Source organism: Tetrao urogallus (genome assembly GCF_951394365.1).
Source record: "Tetrao urogallus genome assembly, chromosome: 7".
NCBI classification, from domain to species: Eukaryota; Metazoa; Chordata; class Aves; order Galliformes; family Phasianidae; genus Tetrao; species Tetrao urogallus.
In genome coordinates, this window is record NC_136820.1 from 50,810,068 (window position 1) to 50,830,784 (window position 20,717).

General features: G+C 60.6%; 2 protein-coding genes across 3 annotated transcripts in view; both read right to left on the reverse strand.

The window, feature by feature from the left end:
* Positions 1-6,842: 6,842 nt before the first annotated feature.
* Positions 6,843-13,731, reverse strand: CSPG5 (chondroitin sulfate proteoglycan 5; the record flags this gene model as incomplete). Of its 2 annotated transcripts, none has more annotated exons than XM_079538268.1 (5): positions 6,843-6,998; positions 9,311-9,383; positions 9,833-10,021; positions 11,208-12,516; positions 13,653-13,731. In XM_079538268.1, 5 exons carry the CDS (start codon positions 13,729-13,731, stop codon positions 6,843-6,845), a joined length of 1,806 nt encoding a protein of 601 aa, XP_079394394.1. The 2 variants fall into 2 exon arrangements, with proteins under 2 accessions (XP_079394394.1, XP_079394395.1); XM_079538269.1 differs by lacking the exon at positions 6,843-6,998 and adding an exon at positions 9,042-9,068.
* Positions 13,732-17,190: 3,459 nt separating this feature from the next.
* Positions 17,191-20,717, reverse strand: part of SMARCC1 (SWI/SNF related BAF chromatin remodeling complex subunit C1) — a gene marked incomplete at both ends in the record, with an annotated part of 67,900 nt that continues 64,373 nt past the window's right edge. Inside the window, 2 exons of the mRNA XM_079538265.1 lie at positions 17,191-17,276; positions 18,344-18,517. Of these exons, the coding sequence (XP_079394391.1) occupies positions 17,191-17,276; positions 18,344-18,517 (260 nt within the window). The remainder of the gene's footprint in view (positions 17,277-18,343; positions 18,518-20,717) is intronic.

Below are 20,717 nucleotides of genomic sequence, written 5' to 3' on the forward strand. Positions count from 1 at the left end.
AAAGCAGCATGCCATGCCATGGACCAACACACTGCACCATGGAGCATCTCCCTGTGCCGTGGACCAACATCCCATGTCATGGAGCAGCAGCCTGTGCTGTAGAGCAGCACCCCAGATCACAGAGCAACACCCCACACCGTGGAGCAGCACCCTGTCATGGAGCAGCCCCCCACACCATGGAGCAGCACCCTGTGCCGTGGACCAGCACCTTCGTGGTCACCACCCATGGTGTTCTGTGGCACGCTGCCTTTTTGGGGAAGGCTCTCTGATTTTCTTAATGTTTCTGATCAGCTTACCATCACATCCAGGCGCTGCTGAGCTGTCATTTGGCTCTCAAAGACAGAGCAGTGGCAGCTCCCTGCTTTGCTGAGTGGTAACAGCTAATTTACAGCCAGCAAGCATGAACATCTGAACTGCGTGGAGCTATTTTTTGCCTGAATTTGCATTTTTTTTCAGCACTTTTCCATGTTATTCCCTTGCCTTTGCTTTTGTAACTTTATTGTGCTGTAAGTGAGGACTGCAGGCTGAGGGAGGTATGCAGGCCCAGCGTGTGCCCCGTGCTGCCTCGTCTGCTGTGAGCATTAGGGGGCATCCAACGATGCTGATAAATGGGCGATGCTGCACGGCAGTGAGGGAACACACGGCACAGCACAGTGCTCAAAAAAACACAGATTGTCCCCATTGAAAGGTTATGAGGGGCTCAGAGGGGTGATTGATGGGAGAAGGGAACGGATCCGTGGAAGAGAGGTGTTCTGAGGGCTGTCACCAGCTCAGGGGGTGCCTGAGATGCACATTTTTGGGGTGTAGGAAAGGAGATTTGGGACCACGAGCAGCCTTAGCTCCAGGCTTCTCCCATCTTCTGATGTGGATATTTGCTGCAGTGAGAGGGTGGGCTGACAGAGGTCTGTCTGAATCACTGCAGCTGTTCTCTGTTCTTTATTTCCAGTGTTCACACATGCAGTATCTGTAAAATGTTGGCATGCACCGGGTGAGCCCAGAGCCCCGGATATCCGCCTGCAATCCCTCCCTGCTGTATCAGCCCCTGCCTCCTGCCTCCCACCCAGTGACCGAGCTGGGAAAGTGCTTTCTCCCTTCCCTCCAATGGCTCTGCTTCAGGAAAAGCTTGAGCTGAAACCTTCCATCGCTTTGCTTTCATTTTCCAACCCTTTCACAGAGCTGGGAACCTGGTCTGGTCTCGGTTTCTCTCCCCGCAGCACTTCCCTTCGGGAGCTGCACAACCCTCGGTGCCATGTGAACGAAATGTAAAATCTCATCTTTTTCTCTTTGCAGAGGGAAGAGGAGCAGAGACGCATGCAAAGTGCAGCTGTGTCTCTCAAAACACCTCTTGTCCTTCTTAATGTATTCCTTCGCACATTCCATGACCGCGCAAAGGCAGCGAGGATTTCGCCGTTGGAACTGTTGCCCCTTCCCTCCCGTCTGCTCCGCGCTTATCCGCAGCACTTACAATGCAGCAGACCTTGTGAGTGGAGCGCAGAGGAGCCATATGGCATCCATAGGTAACAATGCTGCTGACAATTGAGCTGTGTGCTACGTGAGACCACCAGCAAAAAAGCAATTTGTGACCAACAGCAGGAAAAAAAAACAACCCACAACTAAATAAAACAATCAATCTTGCAGTGTTTGAGGTGATTCCCAGGAGTGTGGCTAGGAAGGATAACTAAAAGCAGTGAGCTTCTTGGTGTGAGTGGAAAACCGCCTTTGGGGAGAGGCGCTTTGATTTACCTCCCTCGATTGTGGCTGCTGCAGCAAACTGCCCACAGTGCCACCACCCGGGATGTCCCCGTCCCTTTGGACTGCAATCGAACCGGGGTGCGAGCGTTCCCATGCCTGCAGATAGCGCTGTGGCCACCGGTCGGATGCTAAAGGCGTTAGTAACGCTTTGAGCCACAAAAGATCATTAGTGCTGCGAGGCCAGAAGAGGTTAATGAGAGAGCAGCTGTTGGGCTGGCTCAATGCTGGGGCGACAAAAGGGAAGGCAGAGTGTCCCCTGAGCTGGGGGGGGGGGGTCAGCCCTCCCGACACGGCCAAAAGCAGCTGGAGGAATAATGGATGAGCAGAGCCAGGTGCTGGGTTGCTCCGAAGCAATGCGGTGAGCCCACACCGTGATGGGGTGCTGCCACTGCTGCGGAAATGCTGCCCCATGCGCCCATCCTCACCCCTGTAGGAAAAAAATGGGGAAAACTGCCGGCAAACCGGCTGCTCCTTGTCACATCAGCACGGCGTGAATTCTCAATGTGAGTGTTCCAGCTTGCAAATGAGCAGGAATCACAGAGCCGGCTGCAGCCAGCTCCCAGTGCAATGCATCACTGCTGGGCTCGCCTCTCCGCAGCGCCAGCTGGAAATGGGGCACAGGACCTCGCTGTCTGGGTCTGGAATGCAGAGACAGACGTGGGGAAGCAGCAGCAGCACACCTGCACCTTCCCAGTGCCTTCAGCTCAGCAGCGAGTGGGAAAAGCACTGCGGGTGAAGCCAAGTCCTGCAGGGATTTGCACAGCCGCTCCCTGGGGCGGTCGTGGTAAACACAGACAGTTAATAGGAAAGGCAAAGATCGTTATTCTTTCCTTTACAGAAATCTTCCTGTCTGCCTGTTCATCTGCACATTTTACACGTCTCTCCCTCTGCGCACACAGCAGATGTAGGAGGAAATGCCACAGAACTGCGTTGTGCCCCCGGCCGAGAGCAGGAGAGCTGGTGAGGACGGAGGGGAAGGGCTGACATTTCTGATCAGCCGAGCACCAGGCTGCAGGGACACGGCGAGGTCGTGCAGCACCTGCTGCCAGGAGGGATCAGCTCACCCGAACCCCTGCTGGCAGACGTCGGCCCGCCCTGCTCCCAGGATGCTGCTGCACCACAGCCCTGCTGGGCGTCCCTCCCAGCCCCTCAGCCCCCTCTGCTCATGTCAGAGCCACGCATCCCTTGCTACTTTTAACCGTGACTTGTTTGTGACCGCCTGTGGCCATGAGGAAGAATATACTGCATTCATAAAGCGAGCAAAAGAATGTATTGTTTTGATTCAATTTTCAGGTCACCTTTACAATTCACGTTGCTGTTTGGAAGCAAGCTGCCTGCTGGCTCTCCAGGAGGCCCTTTTCCAGCAGAGACTGAAGATCCCCAGGAGCCGAGCTGAAAGCGGCGGGGATGTGGCAGCAAAACCACCCCAGCGGGAGCTGCCGCGATGTGAGCGCTGCTGTGAGCAAAGGGGGAGCAGCAGCTCCCAGCACTGAGCATCGCAGGCAGGGAAAAGCACCCAGTCCCATCCCTGAGGCTCTCTGAGCACGCTGCTCCAGCTGGGCTCTCTGCCCTTCGCATCCACCTTCATCCTTCTCCTTCAAACCTCTCCTTAGCCTCGCCCAGCTCCTTTCCTCACTTTGCCCCATGCTGCCTTCCTCCCTGCAGCTCCTCCTCCTCATCCTCCCTTCTTGTCATAGAATCATTGAAACAGAACCATTCAGGTTGGAGCAGTCCTCCCAGACACCCACTGCCCACGTCCCCCACGGCTCTGGAACACCCCAGGATGGTGACCCCCATCCCTGGGCAGCTGTGCCAGCACCCGGTTCTCCCTTTTCCTCCCTTCTTGCCCTTCACCTTCCCCCGTTGCTGACGGATCTCTCCCATGTCTCCATTTCTCTGTCCCCTCCTATTTATAGAATCACCAAAAAGGTCAGAAGAGACCTCTGAGCTCACCAGTCCAACCCCAACCCATCCCCACCATGCCCACCCTCCACGTCCCTCAGTGCCACATCTACCCTTAAGAATTCCACCTCTCTCACACTGAATCTCCAGTCCTGCTTCGCCCCTCAGAAGCAGGAGCAGAATTTCCTCCTCTTCTCCCCAGTCCTCCCCAAAATGCCCAGTTTCCCTCTCTCTGAGCACCCAGCGCTACTGGTGCGCTGAGCCGCTGCCCGCCGCGCCAGCCGGGATCCTCTGTGCCTCTTTGTGCTCCTCTCCCCAACAGATTGCCTCCATCTGCCGTCTCTTGCCTTGCAGTTAAATCGTGAGCTCTCTAAAGCGAGAGCCGTGTTGCCGTGCTGCATTTTTGTCGCACCTGCAGAAAGGAGATCTTCCCTCGAAGGTGCTTCTGCAAAATGGCTTCTAATTAATGCAATAACGGAGAATAGGAGGCAGCAGTCTGAGCAACGCTCGGAGAACGTCGTGTCGAGAACTGAGAGCATGGATCGAGAAACGAGGGGGAGCAAAAGAAGCACAAAGGCAGGTGCAAAGTGCAAAGCAGACATTTTCAAAAGACTTTTATTTTTAATACACTGGGAACCTGAAATGCTGGGGCCCTTTTGTGGCAGCCGTCCTTCCCCACCACCCCAACACGCCGTCCCCTGCTCCTCCCCCAGTGCTGCTCACTATTTCCATCTCAGTGTTGCCGTGGCCCTTCTGATCCCCCCTCATGCCTGTGCTCTCCCATAGCCGTCCCTGGTAATCTGACCCAGTTCCCACTTTCTCTAAACCTTTTTTTCAAGCTGCAGCTCAGCACAGAGCTTGTGGTGTAGCCAAGCTGCTTCCCACCGCGCTTCCTTTTGGGATCTCTCGTAGCGGTGCCGTTCACATCGCTTCTTTGAAGAGCTGCCAGTTTCCTTCTTCCCTTCACCTTTAGCCGTGCCTCCCATCACAGCTTTCACAGCATTCCTCTGCGTTTCTCAGCCCGCCTTCCTGGGGTCCTCGTCCTCCATTACCTCCCTGTGTCGGCCACGGCCGTGGTGCTCCCACCTCCCACCTTCAGCCCCCTCCATCTTCTGACTTTGTCTCTGTTCTGCCCCTGTCCCAGCAGAACCAGGACCAGCCCCAGTGCCACCAGCACCGGTCCCAGTAAGACCAGGACCAACAGCAGCCCCGGCAGCATGGAACTGGGCTGCTGTGGTGGAGCCATCACGAGAGCCAGCCGGCATCCACAAACACACGCACAGCTGTTCTTCCCCATGCTGAGCGTTATACAGTTCACCCAGCTAAGAGGATTTTGCCTTTCTCCTCTCTCTAAACCCGCTGCAGGTTCAGTGTAATACTGGGCCTGCTCCTGCTGCGCTGAGGCTGAGAGCAGTGGGGGAAGTGGTGCCATTTCCCCCCATACTGACATCCCACGCTCTGCAGCACCGCCTGGGGCTCCCATTGCACCCTGCAAGCCAAGATCTGGCCCAACCTTGGTGGGAGGCAGGAGGACTGTATGGGACACACGTCCTCCCCAGCGTGTCTTAGTGTCACTGGGAGCTGCGGGGAGGTGGATGAGGTCCCACAGCTCCCAGGGGCAGAATCACAGAATCTCAATTCCCGAGTTGGAAGAGACCCGTGGAGATCATCGAGTCCAACCCCTGAGTCCAAAAGGAACCACCCGGAAATCAGACCAGAAATGAGTCTGATGAGAGGAGTTGGCTTTGGGATCGGCTCCACATGCGCGACCTCCTTATCCTGGACATCACTAGGGCTGCTTTGTCTCAGGCAGCCCAAGAGAAGAAAGGGTCCTTGTCCTGGGGACAAACTCCCATCCCAGTACGTGTCCACAGGAGAAAATGGGACAGCAGAGGGACGAGGACAAACACGGTGCCCGTGCCAATCCTCTGCGCCAGGGCTGCTCCCCTCCCCGCCAGCCAACCAAGCATTTCACCTAATAGCCGTCCCCCACCCCGCTGTATAAAGGCAATTTGAGTGAGGCTTTGCATGTGAGAGGAGGCAAATTCCTCCGTGGAGCCACGAAATCAGACGGAGCCTGGGGCTGCCCCTGCTCTGCGGGGACATCACCGTGCTCCTCCGTTCTCCAGCGAGTGCAGAGCTGACAGCACGAGGGAAACTGAGGCACAACGAGGGATGCAGAGCCCCAAGTGAGATGGGGTTCTGGGGTATGAGATGGGGAGGGGAAGTTGGGGCTCCATGAAGGAATTGGGGGTGCGCGATTAATTGCTTTGCTTCCTCTCTCCTGAGGTCCCATCAGTGCCACCAAAGGAAATTCCGAAGTGAAGGCACTGCTGGGAGCTGCAGTGTGCGTGGAAAATGGGATTCTCCGTGGTTCTGAGCTGCCTGGGGAGTGAATTCCTGCTGGGGACATAAGGCTGCCATCCCCTCCAGCATCCTGCAAGCAGGTGGGGACAGACAGTGGTGACAGCGCCGGCGCTCAGGGCAGGGACTGAGAGCGTGGTGAGGGTGATGGGCACAGCACCATGAGCCACATCTCACAGGGGGACCCTGCGCTGGGATGGGATGCGGATGGGGTTGGGACAGGGATTGGGATGGGGACAGGGATGGGGAACAGGACGGCGATGGGGACAGGGATTGGGATGGGGACAGAGATGGGCACAAGGATGGGGATGGGGACAGGGATTGGGATGGGGACAGGGATGAGACAGGGACAAGGATGAGGAATGGGGTGGGGATGGGAACAGAGATGGGGATGGGGACAGAGCCCAGGTATTGACCGATGTCCTCACTGTCCCATGGCTCCAGTGGGGCACCTGGCAGAGCTGGGGTGTACGTGGCCACACGGGGACAGGGAGGGGCCGGGTGACACCTTGCCATTTGGGGCTGGGGCTGACGGACAGGGAGAGTGCAGGCACTGGCAAGAGGCTTAACTTAAAAAAAAAAAAAAGGTTTTATTTCAAGATCTTTCATTTTTTTTGTTGTTGTTTTCGCTCGTATTTCAAAAAAAGTGTTGAGGGGGTAAAAGTACAAAAAAAGTCAGTGGCGGAACAGCAAAGGTTTAGAAATCACAGCGCAGAACAAACCCAAGCAATAGACACAGAGCACAAAGCGAACACCCGACGACACGGTGCAGCCACGAATGGGACCCTCTGTACAAATGCCACCCAAATGTGTCTCCCCCCGCCCTACCCCAGGTTGTTGTGCAGGCAGGGCACCCCACAGCCCCCTGGCTCGCCCTTGCTGCCCTCCTCTGGCGCGGCGCTGAGGATGCTGAGCGGCTCCTCGTCCTTCAGGCCAGGCTTCAGCGGGTCCTGCAGCTTGTGGGGTGCGCCGGGGTCATCCTGGGGGGAGAGGGAGACTCAGGGGGATGGCTGTGGTGGTGGTCCCTTCTTGTGGGCACAGAACGGGACAGCAAGACCTGAGCCCATCCTGCCATGGTCACATCTATACCAACCAACCCAAAGCCAACCTAACCCAAACCCAACTCAACCCAACCCAACCCAACCCAAACCCAACCCAATGCAATGCAAAGCCCAACCCAAACCCAACCCAACCCAAACCCAACCCAACCAAAGCCACCCCAATCCAAACCCAACCCAACCCAAACCCAACCCAACCCAAAGCCAACCTAACCCAAAGCCAACCCAATCCAAACCCAACCCAAAGCCAACCCAATGCAATGGAAAGCCCAACTCAAAGCCCAACTCAACCCAAAGCCAACTCAACTTCATCAAAGCCCAACTCAATCCAAAGCCAACCCAACCCAAAGCCAACCTAATTCAAAGCCAACCCAACTCAAACCCAACCCAATCCAACCCAAACCCAACCCAACCCAAACCCAACCCTATGCAATGGAAAGCCCAACTCAAAGCCCAACCCAACCCAAAGCCAACCCAACATAACACAAAGCCCAACTCAATCAAAGCCCAACCCAACACAATGCGAAGGCCAACCCAACCCAAACCCAACCCAACCCAAAGCCAACCCAATGCAATGCAAAGCCCAACCCAAACCCAACCCAACCAAAGCCACCCCAATCCAAACCCAACCCAACCCAACCCAAACCCAACCCAACCCAAAGCCAACCTAACCCAAAGCCAACCCAATCCAAACCCAACCCAAAGCCAACCCAATGCAATGGAAAGCCCAACTCAAAGCCCAACTCAACCCAAAGCCAACTCAACTTCATCAAAGCCCAACTCAATCCAAAGCCAACCCAACCCAAAGCCAACCTAATTCAAAGCCAACCCAACTCAAACCCAACCCAATCCAACCCAAACCCAATCCAACCCAAACCCAACCCAATGCAATGGAAAGCCCAACTCAAAGCCCAACCCAACCCAAAGCCAACCCAAAGCAACACAAAGCCCAACTCAATCAAAGCCCAATCTGACACAATGCGAAGGCCAACCCAACCCAAAGCCAACCCAACCCAGCTCAATGCAACCCAACTAAAGCCCAACCTGACCTCAAGCACCAGCAGGGATGGGACACTGTCCTCACTGCCCCCACTATGAAAGCTCCCTTCCTTCCCTCTCCATCTGCCCTCCTGCAGCTCACAGCCCTATCGCTGGTCAACTCTTTCTCCACCTTTGTTCAGGGTGTTGAGGATGCACCCAACATCACATCCAACACTGCAACCTCACACCTCCTACAGGGGAACGCATCCACCAGCACACGGATGGCACTGGCGTCCCCACAGAGCGCTCATGGCACAGGCAGAGGGCAGGCAATGGAGTCCACTGTGTTCCCATGGTGCCCCCACAGTGCATCCATGCTGTCCCCATGCTGTCCCCACGCTGTCCGCTCGGCACTGGAGCACCCTGAGCCCAGCTCACCATGTGCCACCATCACCTTGACTGGCTGCCACCCGCTGTCCCCCTGCCACCCATGAGGTCTGTCTGTGTCGCAGCCCCTCGTGCCAAGCAGTCACCCCACACACGAGTCCCACGTCTTGGTTTTATTGTGTCCCATTAGCGTCCGGCCGCCATCCCAGGTGGCTGTGCCACCAGTGGGACGTGTCCCCACGTCACCCCCCTGCGCTTGGACACCTTGTCATACAGTGTCCATAAAACAGGGAGTGGGTCTTCAATCCCAAATCCCGTTCCTGGGGTGTCCCCATCGCTGTCCCCTCCAGAGTGGGGCTCACAGTTCCCAGGCACCAATGGGAACGAGCCCATGGCATACCAGTGGGGACAAAGGCATGGGGAACGATGGTCCCACATGTGGGGAACACCCCCAAATCCACTCCTGATCCAACCCACTTGTGGGGATTGGTCCCGAATCCACCCCGGGGCTGCGCCAGGGCTCCCGCTGGGTCACTTGCAGGCACTATGGTGCTAGAATTGCTCCAAACCGGGGGGAAAATGTCTATAGGGCCAGGGTTAGAGGGCTCTATGCTGCGCTTCTCTCTGTGGCAATGCAAAAAGTGAGGGACGGCTGCAGTGCTGCCCCCATAGCGCCCACCACAGCCCAGAGAGCATCCCCAGCTCCAGCGTCACCCAACGGCACCGGGTGGCACAGGTGGGACACGGCACAGCACAGCGCAGCGCCATCCTCAAACCCCCCAACCCAAGGGGATATGGGCTGTGGGGAGAGATGTGGGGAGGGTTATGGGGAGGGTTATGGGGAGGGATGAGGGGAGGATCCTTACGTTCGGGTGGGAGCCCTCGGCGATGGTGGACAGCGAGAAGTTGTCGTTGTGCAGCTCGGACGGAGTGCGGTATCTGCGGGGGGACGCGGGGTGAGCGCTGCGCCCCACAGTCGCTCTGGGGTTTATTTTTGAGGTCCTCATGCGGTGCAGGGGCAGGCAGGAGCCGAGGAGCCAGGCTCTGGCACGGGCTCCGCCGCTAATTACACTCAGCCCTGCCAAACGCTAATTAAGAGCTCGTTAGTGACCCGTGGGAGCACTTTCTCCTTGCTTGGCTCTGGGAGGATACGAGGCAGCGGTTGCGCGGAGTGACCCCACTGCGCCCCAAGTGTCCCCACAGAGTGGTGCCCGCGGTGGCAGATGTCACCTGCGGCCCCCAGACCCCCAGCCGTGCCCATCCAAAGGGCTGGAAGCATGAACCCACTGCAGCACGGTGACGTTCCTGCTGTCCCCGTGTCCCCAGCTGTCACCGGGCAGGGGGACACGATGACAGCTCCCCATCCCGCCCGGGGTCACCCCGCTCACTTGGTCTTGCGCAGTTTGCTGTTCTCCGTCTTGAGCAGGTAGAGCTTCTTGGCAAAGAAGACCGTGAGCATGAAGAGCAGCAGCAGCACCAGCGCGGCCGAGCCCACGGCCACGCACAGCACCTGGAAGTCGGTGACGATGGCCTCGCAGCGCGTCCCCTTGTGCCACGTGTAGTCCTGTGTGTTGCACCTGTGAGGGGACACGGGGTCACGGTGTCACCCCCGGCACTGGGACCCACGGGGGACATCTGTGGGGGATTATGGCCGGCGAGGAAGGGATTAATGGGTGTCCCCACGTAGGGGTGACCTCCCCCTGGCCCAGCAATGGGGCTGCGGTGCCCTGAGCCCCATACAGAGCATTGCAGCGACCCACCAGGACGTCCCCATCACGTCCCCGTCACACACCCACATGCTGAGCCCTCCCCACTGCAATCCCGACGGGCGCTGCGACCGCAGCCACATCCGCACAGCCCTGACCTAATTCCTGGAGGAAAGCCCCCGCCCGGGGGGGCACAGCCACGCTGCGGCCCTGGGGACGCGGCCCTGGCTATGGGGCAGGGAGCAAAGTCCCTCCTGTGTTACTGCTGGGGCTGGGGGAAGCTGAGCCTCACCCCTGATCCTGCACCCTCCTGTGGGTCAGAGCACCCAGGGGACATCCCCATGTCCCCTGTGGGGATGCAGCCATGGCTAAGGGACACCCACTGGTCTTGGGGATACCCAAAGGGAAAGTGGGGTGCCCAATGGGTCTGTGGGACACCCAATGGGCTATGGGACACCCATGGTGCTACGTGATGCCCATGGGGACTATGGGATGCCCATGCAGTTGTGGGACTCATTGGGGCAACGGGACACCAGTGGTGCTGTGGGACACCCATGGTGGGTATGGGACACCCATGGGGCCTATGGGACACTCATGGTGGGTATGGGACACCCATGGGTCTGTGGGACCTATTGGGCTATGGGACACCTGTGGTGCTATGGGACACCCATGGGGGCTGTGAGACACCCATGGTGGGTATGGGACACCCATGGGCTATGGGACAGTCATGGTGGGTCTGGGACACCTACGGTGGGTCTGGGACACCCATGGTGGATATGGGACACCCATGGTGGGTATGGGACACCCATGGGTCTGTGGGACCTATTGGGCTATGGGACACCCATGGGCTATGGGACACCCGTGGGGGCTATGAGGCACCCATGGTGGGTCTGGGACACCTATGGTGGGTCTGGGACACCCATGGTGGATATGGGACACCCATGGGCTATAGGACACCCGTGGGGGCTATGAGGCACCCATAGTGGGTCTGGGACACCCATGGGGGCTATGGGCCATGGCCCAGCACAACCCGCCCCCACGCTGGGGCCGCCCATACCTGCAGAAGGCCCCGTGGCTCTCCACCAGGTAGCACTGGCCGCCATTGTGGCAGTAGCTGGGGACGAGGTCGCAGACGGAGCGGCAGGAGCTGTTGTGCCGCACGTATCCGTTCCGGCACTCGCTGCTGTTCTCCGGCACCGCGCGCTCCCCGGGCCTCGGCCGCGCCATGGGGCTCCCCTCTGTGGGGCTGGGGGGCGGCGGGACGCGGGGCGCAGCCGAGGCGGGTGGTCTGTAGCCGTTCTCATCCTCCAGACCGCCGTCTTCCTCCTCCTCCTCCTCTTCGTCTTCCTCCAGCTCCTCCTCCTCCTCCTCATCCCCTTCGGCGTAGAAGGAGGTGGTGGGGTAGAAATCGGCTTCGTCGAAGGGCGTGAAGTCATCGTAGAGCTCGTGGAGGCCCCACGGCGTCGCCACACCACCCGGCTCCCTCTGCGCCGCGCCGCCCGCCCCACGGCTGCCCCCGGGCCCTTCGCCGCCATCGAACACATCGTAGTAGTCGACGTCGATGATCTCAGGTGGCTCCGCTGTGCCCGGGGCGGCACTGATGGGCTCCGGAGCGCCCAGCCACGTGCGGTCCGTGCGGCCGCGGGCCCTCTGCGCCGGGGCCGGGCTGGAGGAGGGCTGGGGGAGCTCCATGGACACCTCCGAGTCTTCGGCCACGGGAAGAAGGTTGGGTTCGGTGCCTGGGCTCGGGCTGGGGCTGGTGAGGGCGACGTTGGGGTTGGAAAGACCAAGGTTGGACGTGGGAATACCAAGGCTGGGGTTGGGGTTGGGAAGATCAAGGTTGGGGTTGGGGTTGGGAATGGGACGGTCAAGGGTGGGCCCGGGGCTGGGGAGACCGAGGCTGGGGTTGGGAAGACCGAGGTTGGGGTCAGGAAGACCGAGATTAAGATCAGGAAGGTCGAGGCTGAGGTTGGGGTCAGGAAGACCGAGGTTGGGCCCGGGGCTGGAGAGCCCAAGGCTGGGGGGACCCGGTGTCAGCCCCTCCGTGGGCCCGACGCCGGCCCTGGTGGGCTGCTCGCCGCTGCCGACCTCCTCGGGGCTGCCCAGGGCCACCGCATCGCCATCGCCGGGCCCAGTAATGCCGAGCCGGGGGTCCTGGGCTGCGTCGGGCGCGGGGGGCACAGAGCTGGCGGCCCCCTCTCCGCTGCACCCCATGCACCCCACTGTAGGGTCGGCGGTGGCCGGGCCCCCCCCGGGCGGCTCCAGCTGCGGTCCCAATGGCTCGGTGCCGTTGATGGGGGCTGCATTCTGCAGGGGGCCCCCCCAGGCTCTGCCTGCGCTGCCGTTGCGGGGCGGCCACTCGGGCGCTGCGGGGCACAAGGACAGAGCGGTGTCACTCACGGCGTTTCCCCCCTCACCCACGGGGACGGCGGCACGGCTCTGTGACACCCGGGTGCCACGCGGCCCCGCAGGGCTCCATGCGTGCCGCTGGGGGTAGAGCTGCCCCCCCCCCGTGGGGACGCAGAGCAGCACAGGGGATCCTGCCTCCCCCCCCCCCCATACACATAATGGGATGCAGCCCCCCAGACACACGTATAATGGGATCCAACCCCCCCGTACACATGATGTGATCCGGCCCCTCCCCCCCCAATATATAATGGGATCCATCCCCTCCCCTGCAGCGGGATGCGGCCCTTCTGTGCAGCGGGTCCCAGCCCCTGCGGTGCCACCCGACCCCGTGCAAAGGAATCCGGCTGCCCGCAGGGGGTCCAAACAACCCCTCCAAAAAAAGCAATGACGGGATCACACACCGACGCGCGCATCATTGGATCCCACCGCCCTGCACCGGGACCCAGCCCTGCAATGGGAGGATCACAGATTCTGCACGGGGATCCAGCTGCGTGCCGGGGAATCCGCCCCCCCCGCCCCATAACGGGATCCAGCCCCCCCCCCCCCATATACACACAGAGCGGGATCCAGACCCCCCCGGACGGGACCCGGTCCCTGCAGCGGGATGCAGTCCGTTCCGATGGGGTCCATCCCCACGCCATGCTTCCAGCCCCCGCCCCACAGAACGGGATCCACTCCCTAACGTGGGACCGAGCCCTGTGCGGGGGGAGGGGGGGTCCGGCTGCGCGCACGGCGATCGCGGACCCCTCGTCCACAGTGGGACGTGCCCCCCCAGAGCCCCGCAATGGGATCCAACCCCCACCCCCCGCGCACGGAACGGGACCGAGCGCTCTGCAGCGCGGACGTGGGGACCCACTGCGGCCCCGCACCGCCCCGCAGCCCCCCGCCCATCACGGGACCCTCTCCCCCTCTCGCAGCGGTTCCCATCCGCCCCGTATCCCCATCGTCACCCTGCAGCGCGTCCCATTCCCCGCAGCGGGATTCACCCCCCCCCCCTCCGCTCCCCCGCAGGTGGCTCCGCCGCCGGGCCCGGCGCGGGGCAACGGGGCCGAGCCCCCCTCCCGACCCCCCCCTCCCCGCAGCCCCCACGTACCGGGCGCGGCGGGGCCGATCGCGCTCAGCGCCAGCAGCAGAGTGAGGGCGGCGCGGGGCGGCGGGGCCGGGGGGGCCATGGCGGCATCAGCGCCACCGCCACCGCCACCGCCGCACCGGACGGGACCGCGACCGCCGCGGCTCCGCCCGCCCCCCCCGCGCCTCCGCTCCGCCGCTCCCTCCGCTCCGTCGCGCTCCGGGGGGGCCGGGCCGGGCCGGGCGGGGGGCGGGGGGAGGCGGCTCCGCCCGCGGGAGGGGCAGCGCCGCACCGGCAGCCCCCGGCACCGGGACGCCCCCAGCGCCGGCAGCCCCGGCACCGCGAGCCCCGCGCTGGGATCGCCTCCCTCCCCGAGGGGACCCGGACCGCTCTCAGCCGCCCTCCTGGGGCGCGGGGTTCCCTGGGGGCCTCCGAGCGGCCCCTGAGGACACCTCTGGGAGGGGGGGGGGGCACGGCGCGGTGCCCCGAGGGCCGCAGCCTCGGATCTGCGGGCACCTGGAGGTCGGACGGGCGCGGGGGGGACACGGGGGTGTCGTGGGTTTGGGGCACCGCGCACACGGGGACGACTTAAACGTGGGGACGCCGCACGTGGGGACGTCGCGCAGATGGGGACCCTCCGGTTCCCAGCGGGGCTTCACCCCCCCCGAACTCCTTCGGGCGGTCGGGGCGGTGACATCGGTGATATCCGACCCCTCCCTCAGCGCCAAGCCCGGGACCCGCAGCGTCCCCACCCCGCCCCACGGCCGCCTCGTCCTCCCGGGGCCGCCCCCGACGCAAAGGACGGACGGTGCGGGGTCGGGGCTGAACGTCGGGGTCCCCATCCGCCGCGCCCCCCCCCCCCCCTGCAGCGCGGGGCCGCGCTCTCTTCTCCCGGTGCTGGCCGCGCTCACCGCGCCGCGAACAAACCGCGCTCTGTGCCTCTCAAAGGGGTTTTCAAGGGGCTGCGCTGCTTAATATTCCCCGCACCTCCGGCCCGGAATGCGTCTCCAAGGGGACGGGGCGAGGGGACGCGGGGGGAGCGGTGCCAAAACCCCTGCGATGGGGCGGCAGCGGTGCGCACCGCCTCGAGGTGCGGCCCATCCCGCGGCTCCCCGCTTAGCAGAATCCTTATCGGCTGCGGGGAGCGATGGATGCGGGGCGGCCCCGGCGGAGGGCAGCGGAGCTCACAGCGGCCGCGCTCAGAGTGGGTCAGAAGCGGAGTGTGGGCGCACGCTGCACCTCTGTGCCGGGGGAGGTCATGGAGCGGCTCCTGCTGGAAGCTGTGCTGTGGCACGAGGAGTCAGACCATAGAATGGCCTGGGTTGCAAAGGAGCACGATGCTCATCCAGCTCCAACCCCCTGCTGTGTGCAGGTCGCCAACCAGCAGCCCAGGCTGCCCAGAGCCACATCCAGCCTGGCCTTGAATGCCTGCAGGGATGGGGCATCCACAGCTTCCTTGGGCAACCTGTGGCACGGCACAGCCAGCACGGCTTCACCAAGGGCAGGGGCTGTCTGCCAACCCGTGGCCTTCTGTGATGGCGTCACTGTGGCAGTGGATGAGGGAAGAGCTGCAGGCATCACCTCTGTGGATTTCAGTGAGGCCTTTGACGCAGTCTCCCACAGCATCCTTCTCTCCAGATGGGAAAGATGTGGGTTTGACGGGGGGGACCTTTCAGTGGATGAGGCACTGCTGTGAGATGTACCCAGAGCTGCGGTCAGCAGCTCCACGTCCAGATGGAGAGCAGTGACAGCGGTGTCCCTCAGGGCTCAGTGCTGGGATCTGTGCTCTTTCCCATCTCCATCAGTCAGCAGTGCACTGAGTGCACCCTCACAGTGTGGGTGACACCGAGCTGTGCGGTGCAATGGATGCACCTGAGGGATGGGACGCCATCAGAGGGACCTGGGCAGCCCAGCAGTTGGGCACAGGGGGGTTCAGCAAAGCCAAGTGAGGCTGCAGGACGCCCCATGCCTGCAGATACCCACAGTCAGATGGGCTCTGAGCACCGATGGAGCTGTGGGTGTCTGTGCTCTGCAGGTGTGGGAGCACACAGCCTTGTAGGCTCCCTTCCAACCCGACCCATTCTACCCCAACCTTCACCAAAGCACGACCTGACCCGGCGCTGCAGCACACACAGACTCCAAACGCAGCCCAAACTTTGTACAAAAACGTCTGTTTTATTTCACAAAATTGGGTGGCTGCGTGGCTGCAGGAATAAAACCGGCCCTATACAGAGGATCAGATGAAAAAAGTCAGCGCGTGGATTATTTGTACAGAAACACAACAGTGTCGAGCCGGGGTTACTCTGCGAGATCATTGCTAGGACAGTAAAAAAGAGTCTCCATCTGGATCCTTTAGACTGATCACACTAAAAACAACCTGAGGTTATTCTAAATGGTCTGAACCAGAACCCCCAGCTCCCCCCCAGTGCCCTGCAGAGGAAGGGCCCATAGGGGGAGATCCCTGGCTGGAGGTGGGAGGTGGGGGCTCCCGGCCCGGCAGAGGGATGCATCGTTCCTATGTGCTGGAAGCAACGTGGCTGCAGACGGCTGGGAAGGTCAACCACTGGTGCTGAGTCGAGCAGCTGAGTGCTGTCCAAAGCAGATCCGTGGCTGTAAGGCCAGGGATGCGAGTGGTTCTATGGGTCTGGGGCCGCAGCCGACCCTCACCGCCATCCTCCAGCATCCGTGGGCACGGAGATGTGGGGAGGGCGGCGTGGAGGGGATGCGCCCACAGTCCAACTGACCCCCACCCAGCCCCCGACCCACCACTGCTTCCTATCTACTGTTTTTTGTTGTTCATTTTAAACATTAAAAAGCGGATGCTCCAAAAAAGAGGGACTAAAAATGGCGTCTTTTATTCCTCGGTTGGCTACGGCACCAAACTACTCAGAGGGAACGTCCAACTACTGCCTCCAAAGGCAAAAGAAAGGTAAAAACTGGAGCAAGAAAACTCCTACCGTTGAGTGGTTTCATTCCAATCGATTCGCTCCTGGCTCCGCTCGCACCGGGCCGTATTCTCCCTATTAGGGCAGTGGTGCCACCCCAGGCCCCGCCGCCATCCTCAGCGACAGCCGCCTGCGTGGCACAGCCCAGGGCCCCACTGTGCCCCCCGCCCCGCTCTGGGATCCACTCTCGGTGCTTTCTTTGCTCTCCCCATCTGGGGAACCCCAAACATCGGCTCAGAGGCAGGGGGGGGACGCGTGGGGCATCCCAACGCTCAGCTGATGCGTTCAGCGCACGGCTTTATCCCGCTCTCCCCAGGAGAACCCAAAGCTCCAAACACCGAGAGGGGATAAAACCAGAGCTGGGGGCGCCGGGAGCAAGCAGAGCGCAGCAGGGACCTCAAACCCGGGGCCAGAGGTGGCATCTCCGATGGGCAACGTCCCAAAGGAGCGCCAAGGGCCACCAGGATACAGGGGGAGGGGAAAGGGGGCGGTGTGTGAAGGTGCCCATCTGTGGGTGCGCGCACGCGATGGGGGGCGAAACCTCCGGGGTAGAGGAGAGTAATGGAGTTCTTTTGGTCACCACTGTGTTGCTGTAGAAGTTCCTTCTCTCGGGATGCTTACGGGGCGGCCGCGGCCGGCGGGGCTCCTGCGGGAGGGGGGGTCACCCCTTCTGCGGGCGGAGGCGGCTGCGCAGCGGGGGGATCTGTGGGGAGGGCAGGCAGAAGAGTGAGGGCACGAGCAGGAGAGCTGCAACCATCCCCCGTCCTCCCCTCCCAGCTCAGCACAGCTGTGCTCCACCTCTGAGCAGTGGGTGGGGGATGCAGCACAGGAGATGCTAATGGGACATGACAAACTCGGGTAGCAGGGGAGGAAAAAAGGAAAGCAGAGTAAAGAGCAGCAGGAATAGAAGCTGACACAAAGGCATTCCCGTGGTGGAGGCCCGGAGAAATGGAAGGAGAACTGAGGGGAGCACCAGGCTACAGAGAGCCAACACCCAAATGACAACAGCAGCCACACAAACAGCACTCAGTGCTCGTGGCTGACAGCACTGAGGCAGCGCTCCCTGCAGTGGGAGCCCAAATGGGGCAGATGGCCCCAATTCGTTGTGGGAGAGGCACTGAGGGCGACTACAGCCCCCCTGTGCACATGAGTCTGTGTGCACAGCATCACAGCATGGTTGGGTTGGAAGGGACCTCAAGGCTCACGAAGCTCCAACCCCCCACCAATGCAGGGCCACCAACCTCCCCATTTCACAGCAGCCCAGGCTGCCCAGGGCCCCATCCAACCTGGCCTCCAACACCTCCAGGCATGGACGGGGCATCACAGCCTCTCTGGGCAGCTGTTCCAGCCCCTCACCGCTCTCACAGCACACAACTTCCCCTGACATCCAACCTCCAGCTGCCCTCCCTCAGCTCCAAACCATTTCCCTCGTCCTGCTGCCATCTCCCCTTTCCAAGAGCTGACTCCCCTCCTGGCTGCAGGCTCCCTTCAGGCACTGCAGGCTGCACTCAGGTCACCCCGCAGCTTCTCCTCTCCATGCTGAACAAGCCCAGCTCCCTCAGCCTGTCTTTGCAGGGAGGTGCTGCAGCCCTCTGCTCATCTTTGTGGCTCCTCTGGCCCCTCTCCAACAGCTCCCTGTCTTCCTTGTCCTGGGGGCCCCAGACCTGGACGCAGCACTGCAGATGGGGACACATGAGGGCCGAGCAGAGAGGCAGACAAGCACTCAGAGCCCCAAGCACTGCTTGCAGCCCCGCACACAGAAGCACTTACACATGCCATTGGGTGCTGCCAGAGGGACGCGGGGCCCGATGAGGCCGCCAGCCATGGGTGCCATGCCGGGAGGAGCGGCAGCGCCTGCGGGGTGGAGGTTGGCCGACACTCCTGGCAGCATCCGGCCCGGCATGGGCTGTGTGGGCAGCAAGGAGCCAGGCCCAGGCATCTGACCTGTGGGAGGAGAAGGCACAGTGAGACACGGGGAGCTGTGAGCAGCACCCTGAGGAGATGGCAGTTAGTATCCACCTATGCAAAGGGAAAACACAGAACCATAGAATGGCCTGGGTTGCAAAGGAGCACGATGCTCATCCAGCTCCAACCCCCTGCTGTGTGCAGGTCACCAACCAGCAGCCCAGGCTGCTCAGAGCCACATCCAGCCTGGCCTTGAATGCCTGCAGGGATGGGGCATCCACAGCCTCCTTGGGCAACCTGTGCCAGTGCCTCACCACCCTCTGGGGGAAAAACTTCCTCCTAATACGTAACCATGAACTGTTCTACAGTAACAAGAGCAGCCACTCTGCCTCCTGGCTTAACCTAATGGGAGTAATGAAATCATTGAGTTAATTATTGCACTGCGGAGGTATTTCCACTAGTAAAAGAACACTGATGTGATGGAGGGATTGGAAGCACCCCATCAGCTCTTAAGGGACCTCCACGTCACAGCAGCAACAAACTGCTGTCATCACACAGCTCTGGACACACACACTGCAGACTGCTGCTTTAAAACCTCATCTGCAGACATCCTTTTGCAGGACCCAATGACAATTTACTTTGGCACACATCCACAAAGGTTCAGTACTTTCATGAGCAAAGCAGCCAGCAGGCCCCAGGGCTGACTTTGGAAGCGTCCATCCCACCCCACAGCCCGAGCAGTGATGTGAAATGAAGCCCTGTGACAGAGCCCTGCAATAAGGAGGGCCCTGAGAGCACACACTGCACACACACACACTGCACACACTGCACCCCAAGCCAGCAGTGCCAGCTCCGTGCTGGGATTGAGTTGATAAGCTGGCACTGCACTGATTCTTAACTCAGGTTTGGCTTCACAACAGCTCTAAGGAAGGTTGTACCGATGCTTCCACTTCCTGGAATAATTCCTGGATCATTAAAATAGGAGAAAACCTGTTCCAGATGCTCGGGTCTCCCCTGCCCAGCCACAGCAACGCACATCTCAGATCCAAACCCATGGCTGCTCCTGGAGCCTCAGCCCAAGGCACAGAGCTGCTCTTGGAGGCACTGTCCTTACAGAAACATGAGGCAGGAGCACAGGATGAGGTTCCATGCTTCCAGGCACCCTTACCTCCTCCAGTTAATGAGAAGAAAGGGGCCTCACGCCCAGCTGAAACCTCGTGTGTTCCAGGCATGGGACCACAAGTCTTCCCCTGGCATCTCTTGTTGTGGAACTTCTGCCATCCCACTCCTCCAGCCCTCCTGAATGGCAGCCCTGCCTTCAAGCACGTCAACAAAAAATGCTCAGGGAGCCCAATGGAAGCAGATGTGACAAGAATTTGCTGCCAAAGGCATCAGTGCTGGTCCGGCTCGCCCTGCATGGAGCAGTGGGCAGCAGGGCACAGCCAAGGCTCTCCCCACGCTCATGGATCTGTTGTTTGGGAACGCCTGGAGCTCAGCCACACCTCACGTGAGCTCTGAAGCTCCACTGAGATCTTAAAATGTTGTTTCTTCACCCACTCCAGCAGCAGCAGTGCCCCACGTCTGGTTCCAACGCCCACCCACCAAACAGAGGAAGCTCCCCACCTTCTTCTCTCTAGGAGGTATGAAATTAAGCAGCACTGCAAGCCAAGGAGGTTCTGTTTGAGCCCCTCTGGTGGGATAGGGGACAATTCTGCCTTACAGTCAGCACTGGGTACCTGCAGGGCAGCAGTTATCATGAGAGCCCCGAAATGCTGAAGCTGAGTGGTAACCAAACAGCACCCAGCCAACCCAGGGGGAAATCATCACCACCACCACCACTGCAGCAACAGCACAGTGCAGCTGTACAGAGATGGCATGCTTCTCCACTTCATTTCACTGGAGACAGTGCTCCAAGACAGCAGCTCAAGCGTAAAACATGGAAGTGTGACCTACATAAGGGGGAGAGCTGAAAAAGCAGCAGACACGGGCAGAGAGAAAGCCATGAGGTTCAACAGAACGCAGCTGAGCAGAGGGAAAGGCCAATTCCTTCACACGTTACTGGGGACACGTTCCAATGCATGCTTCACAGTGCTCCACTGCTAACAAGGCTGTGGATCCAGGGTGCACTGAAGCTCACCAGAATGTGATGATGACAATCAGGTGAGGCTTCAATGAGCTCCGAAAGGGGGACTGCAGTGCTGAACCCTGAGCAGCTTTGTTGGTGAAACTGAAAGGTCTG